The sequence below is a fragment of the Cucurbita maxima genome, unplaced genomic scaffold (genome assembly GCF_002738345.1).
Source record: "Cucurbita maxima cultivar Rimu unplaced genomic scaffold, Cmax_1.0 Cma_Scf00031, whole genome shotgun sequence".
NCBI classification, from domain to species: Eukaryota; Viridiplantae; Streptophyta; class Magnoliopsida; order Cucurbitales; family Cucurbitaceae; genus Cucurbita; species Cucurbita maxima.
The window spans coordinates 2,438,175-2,443,452 of record NW_019272047.1 but is presented as its reverse complement, the minus strand read 5'-3'; the positions used below and the strand labels follow the sequence as shown (position 1 = coordinate 2,443,452).

Here is a 5,278-nt window from a genome sequence, read left to right as displayed (position 1 = left end):
AAAATCAAAGTTTACAAACATATTCTATGCAAGTCATAAATACAAAACAGTTAATAAAATAACAGGGTTTCAATAACTGAGAAGTAAAACACTCAGACATGGATCTAAGGGTCCCCCCTCTGCAGCCACTCGGCCTGCACGCTTTCACCCACAATCGACCATCTATGAACCATCCTAAAAACAAATAGTAGCAAAAGTATAAAACTACTAAGTAAGCAACCTACTTATAATCTCTCATCACATCTTCTCATTAGAATTTTCTAAGTTTTTTCTCATCAAGCTCATCAAGTCTCATACCCTAAATACACCAAGTCTAAGGGGTAAGCTCACCCACTTAGGGTTTCATAATCTACCTATTTTCACATTCGGCTTCCATCAAACTATTTGTGGATGAGTCAGGCCACCCTCATCTATCTCAGGCTCTAGGGTAGATCTAGTAGGTATGGAGAAGCCCGTGCTCTCTATAGGTAGCCTCTCAGGTCACCATGTTACTCCACACATGCCTACTACTAAGCACTAGCCGGATGCTCCCATAATGGCACCCAACAAGCTGACTATCCCTATGTCATTCTAGACTAGCACAGTGGAAGGCAGGCTCCCCACTATGCACAACCTCAATCTCCTAATTTTCATGGGCCCTAAGTAGGCAACACGGAAGTCCTAAATCAAAGTTTAGAATGCCTGTTTGATTGCTTAAAAAATAAAACCAATCCCAATTTGGTACAAGTTTGCCTGTTTGTACTAGTGTGCCTGTATATGGCACACTAGTACTTCAATACAACTACTTGGATGAAAATTAGAACCTGATTCGGTTGCTGCTGGCTAAATCACCGCCTCCTGATTTTATGAAATGGGATATGCACCTTCAAAAGTTGAGTCTGAAATATCCTTCTAGCTGTTCATCCACTTGTTAGTGTCATCTTGAAAGAAAATATTAAGGTGTAAAGTAAAACACACAATCTTAATACTAATGGAACATTGGCTCAGGCACACAGGCTACTGTGTAGATCTTAGCTTGAATGCAAAATAGTAACATTCTCAAAGAACGAGAACCATTTACGATTATTGATGAGCTTTTCAAATGTAGCATGTACACAATGGTATTACTCCCCCTAAAGCTCTATTGGTTCATACAGTGATAGTAGGCGATGGCAAAAAAATTATGTAGAAGGATGAAGAATGTGAACTACAACTGGAAAAAAAATGAGGTTCAGTAAAATTTATGCATAGGCTTTCCATACGTGTACTTGGCCTCGTCGGATCTTCGAGCTGTTTTTGTAGTCTTTGCTTTGTTGGAATTCTGTCTGCAATCAGAACTTTTGGACAATTTCCTGGAACATGATGTAAAATCAGATTCCATTCTGTTATGGGATAAAATTTCATCTCGCGGAGAATCATATCCCATTGCCTCAAAGTCCTGTAGGAATGAGTTCAATTAATTACATTACTGAATGAACACTCGTGAAGTGAGAAATTAATGGCAGAGATAGGCAGTTATACCTTGGATTTAGTTGCATAATAGGGTGTTAGACAGGGATTCACATCCTTCAGCAAATAGTCATCTGGACGGCTAGGGGACGTTGGATCACAGGCACTGAACTCCTGAATTACATAAATGCTGGATGAGTGATTTGCATCTAGTTGATGAATGGACTGTTTTGGTGAGGCAGAGTCCTAGATGATTTTAATAATGAGGGCTCGCATTGTTGTCTTTCTAACCTCTTATATTCAGGATTAATACATATCAACACTAAAAAGATGAACATGAGATCCAAGGATATCTTCAGTGCTTACTAAAGGGTTAGAAGCATCCTCGTGATCATATGTTGGTGTGTGAGGGGAACTGCTACCTTGTAACCAGCCCTTTCCTGAATACTTATCCGCCTTCACCTGCCCAAAATAAAATGCCAGTCGTTCTATCAGTTAAATCCATCAACTCACCTTCGAAATAGCAGTGAATACCTATTCAATAAAAGCTAGTCGGTACCAGAAACATAACACGGCGTGTCCAAATTTCATTTGAGGCTGTGTTTTAAGCTGTAATTTCATAGTTCATATCAAAGAAATAAAAGCTTTCAAGGTCTAGACCTAAGTTGTGTCGAGCATTGTTGGGGGAGTCCCACCTTGGCTAATTTAGGGAATGCTCATGGGTTTATTAGCAAGGAATACATCTCCATTGGTATGAGGTCTTTTGAGGGAGCCCAAAGCAAAGCCATGAGAGCTTATGCTCAAAGTGGACAATATCATACCATTGTGGAGAGTCATGATTCCTAACCAGTTGTGACATCTACGGTTAAAATCATTAGGTTCAACTTAACAATGCGTTCTTTCATACCTCGGCAAGGTCCTCTGCAAGGGAATAAAGCTGGCCAGTGAGAGTAGTGACCTGCTTTTGTAGAGTGGGGATGATTTGTTTGGCTTGCTTCAACTCTGAGTCCTGCTTTTCTAGGATGCCTTGAAGCTGAGAGTTCATAACATCTGGGAACAATATTGCATTCTTCAGTGACTTTATTTCTTCTCTTTGCTTCAAACATAAATCTTTCAACTTCTCAATCTGATAACAACAATGAGCAACAATGTTCTGTTAACAAACCATGTGTAGACGATTACTACCCCATAATTCACTGCTCACAAATCTTTAAAAATAATCCAATTATATAAATGCAGAAATCCAACCATTATAATGTTCAAACCTCAGCATAAAATCAATCAGGTTGAAAAACATCCAAACTTCATAATGAAAACATAAAAATCTAGTAAAGACATCAAAAAAATGCAACCAATCACGTCAAAGTTTCATTTAAAAAACTGAAAAATTAACTAAAAGTGTATTGTTCTTACTCTAAGAGATGATCGAGTAGAATTGGAAGTTTAATGTAAAAAGTAGAGATAATCCTACTTCTGACCTCTCCATACTTCTCCTCTAGGACTAATTTGAGCTCGGTGATCTCCAGTTCTTGTTCCTTATTCAAACTCAAAAGCTCTCTTTCACTCCTCAGCACCATCGCCAATGTCCTTGTATTCCCTTTCACCTCAGTCAACGCCTTCACCTCCTTCTCCTTCTTCTCCACCATTCCCTTCCCAAACAGCTTCTTATGCAGCCCACCGAAGTTCGTTCCCTTCCTCGCCGTCTTCTTCAGATCCTCCGCAATCAAATCCGACGGAATCACCAACCCAGTCGCATGCTTCACCGTCTTCGGCTTCAAACCAGATCGCTTCTCCATGAATTTCTTCACCATCGCCGTCAAATTCTGATCCAACGGCTTCGTCTTAGCCCTAGCCAGATCAACCGCCTTGCTCTTAACAATAGTGCGCGAAGACGACGAATCCGCCTTCATAGGAGACTTGAGCTTGAACTCAGAGGAAGAAGAAGGATCGGAGAAATGCGAGGAATTGGAAGACCGCACATCGTACGAACTGTAGCGCGAAGAAGGATTGATGACTTTCGCCATGGATGAAAAGCTCGAGATCTTGAAGAAGAAAGATTGATTCAGCGCATTTTTAGGGTTTCTTTGAATTGGAGAAGATGGAGCGAAGAGTCTGGGGTTCAAAAGGGACAAGGATTTGAATTTGCTTCAGAGTTGACACGTGGCAGCTTCTGCAGCTCTGTGTTCGGCGTAGTCTGAATTCAAATAATCATAAAACTATATTGGCGGGAAAATGAGAGGAGAACGAACGGTGTCGTTTTAATATTATTTCGAATTCAAAAAAATTGATAAGAAAGTCCAATTTTACAGCTGGAATTTTGAACAATTTTATTTTCTAAACGTGGAATTGAGTAGAATGTCTCAATTATTGGATATTGAATGCAATTTGATTTTTTTCAAATAATCTTCGAGTGAAATGGTATTGTCTTCTAATGTGTTTTTGTCTTTGAATGATAGACAGAGTTCTTCACCAACTGTATGACACTCTGACTATCTATATAAAAAAACTTTTTGCGCTGCTTCTTGCCCAATTCTTCTAAATCATCTAGTTTCCAGCTTCAGTTACTGTCACGTACTCAGCCTCATTAGATGAAAGAGCAACATGTTTCTGAAGTCTAGACACCCAACTTGTTCGCACTTGGATGTATCTTCCAATTGTAGGGTCTCATTAGGGAACTATGGTTCTTCTTAATCAGTCGATGTCTATTTGGTACTCTGATGGTTATGGATGATCTTCTCAACGCTTGCTCAAGTGTCACTTGCTCCACTTCTGATTCCTCAGCAAGAGCCTTAGAAGTCTCTTGAGTATCTGTTACAATATCACCAGGTGAATTTTTTCGCAACTCAACCTCGAGTACCACTTGTTTCGTTGTCCCAAAACCTTTCTTCTTTTTGTCCATATACCAGACATTTTCATCAAAAGTCATGCTACAATATCACCGAACATTTTTGTTCATGTTAGAACCATAGCCTATGAAGTAGAATTTCACAGCCTGAATATCAAGTTGTTCTCTCTTTTTCTAGATCAACATGAACATACATAGTGCAATCAAAAGTTCTCAAGTGAGAGTACTTGAGTTCTCAGTTAAACTCTAAAGGGTACTAACGACTCTTTATTGATCAAGCAGGTTGTTGTATTTATATCATCAGCCTAGAATGCCTTTGGCAATCCAAAATGAATCCTCATACTCATTGCCCGCTCATTCAATATTTTGTTTATCCTTTAATCAACACCATTTTGTCTTACCTTATCAGGAACTGTCTTTGTTAACTTAATTTCTTCATCTGACAAAGTACTTTGAATTCTGACTTGTCGTACTCTCCTCCATTTTCAGACCTCAGACATTTGATCTTCAAGCTGGTTTTATTTTTAACTTTAGCTTTCCACTTTTTGAAGGTGCCAAACACATCTGACTTGTGTTTTAGGAAATAAATCCTTACTTTCCTGTTGAAATCATCGATGAAGGTGACGTAGAACTTTGATCCACCAAGTGATGGAATTATATATGATCTCCAAATGTCTGTATGAACCATTTTCGACCGCACTTTTTTTAGTTCTTTGGCAGCCTTTGGGAAGTTAACTCGTTTTTGTTTGCCCATAACGCAGCTCACACAAGGACTCATATCAATAGATTTCAGGTCTTGTAAAACTTCTTTCACAGCCAACATCTTCATTCATTTGACACTAATATGTCTAAGTCTATTGTGTCATAAACTTGAATTGGGAGCACTCTCAGCAACAATTATAACGACCTTAGATTTTTACTTACCTAGAGTCATTACCATCATCATAGCGTAATCTTTATTATGTGAAAATAACGTTTAAACTTCTTCATAAAACATAAACTTTA

The 5,278-nt window shown here is 38.8% G+C and overlaps 1 protein-coding gene across 2 annotated transcripts; it reads right to left on the bottom strand.

The window, feature by feature from the left end:
• Nucleotides 1-1,027: 1,027 nt before the first annotated feature.
• Nucleotides 1,028-3,506, bottom strand: LOC111466593. 2 transcript variants are annotated; one of them, XM_023111317.1, is made up of 5 exons: nt 2,907-3,506; nt 2,336-2,554; nt 1,795-1,890; nt 1,501-1,602; nt 1,028-1,417 (listed from the first exon to the last, which is right to left on the bottom strand). In XM_023111317.1, the coding sequence occupies exons 1-5, from the start codon at nt 3,450-3,452 to the stop codon at nt 1,211-1,213; spliced, it is 1,170 nt and encodes a 389-aa protein (XP_022967085.1). In that variant the 5' UTR covers nt 3,453-3,506; the 3' UTR covers nt 1,028-1,210. The 2 variants fall into 2 exon arrangements, with proteins under 2 accessions (XP_022967085.1, XP_022967086.1); XM_023111318.1 differs by having other exon boundaries at nt 2,387-2,554.
• Between the last annotated feature and the right edge of the window lie 1,772 nt (nt 3,507-5,278).

Excerpts from the sequence above, each read along its gene's own strand:
- LOC111466593 (XM_023111317.1), bottom strand. The coding sequence starts at position 3,452 with ATGGCGAAAGTCATCAATCCTTCTTCGCGCTACAGTTCGTACGATGTG. Across the intron at positions 2,555-2,906 it reads TAGAGGAGAAGTATGGAGAG|ATTGAGAAGTTGAAAGATTT; the intron begins GTCAGAAGTAGG and ends TGTTGTTATCAG. Across the intron at positions 1,418-1,500 it reads ATTATGCAACTAAATCCAAG|GACTTTGAGGCAATGGGATA; the intron begins GTATAACTGCCT and ends TCATTCCTACAG.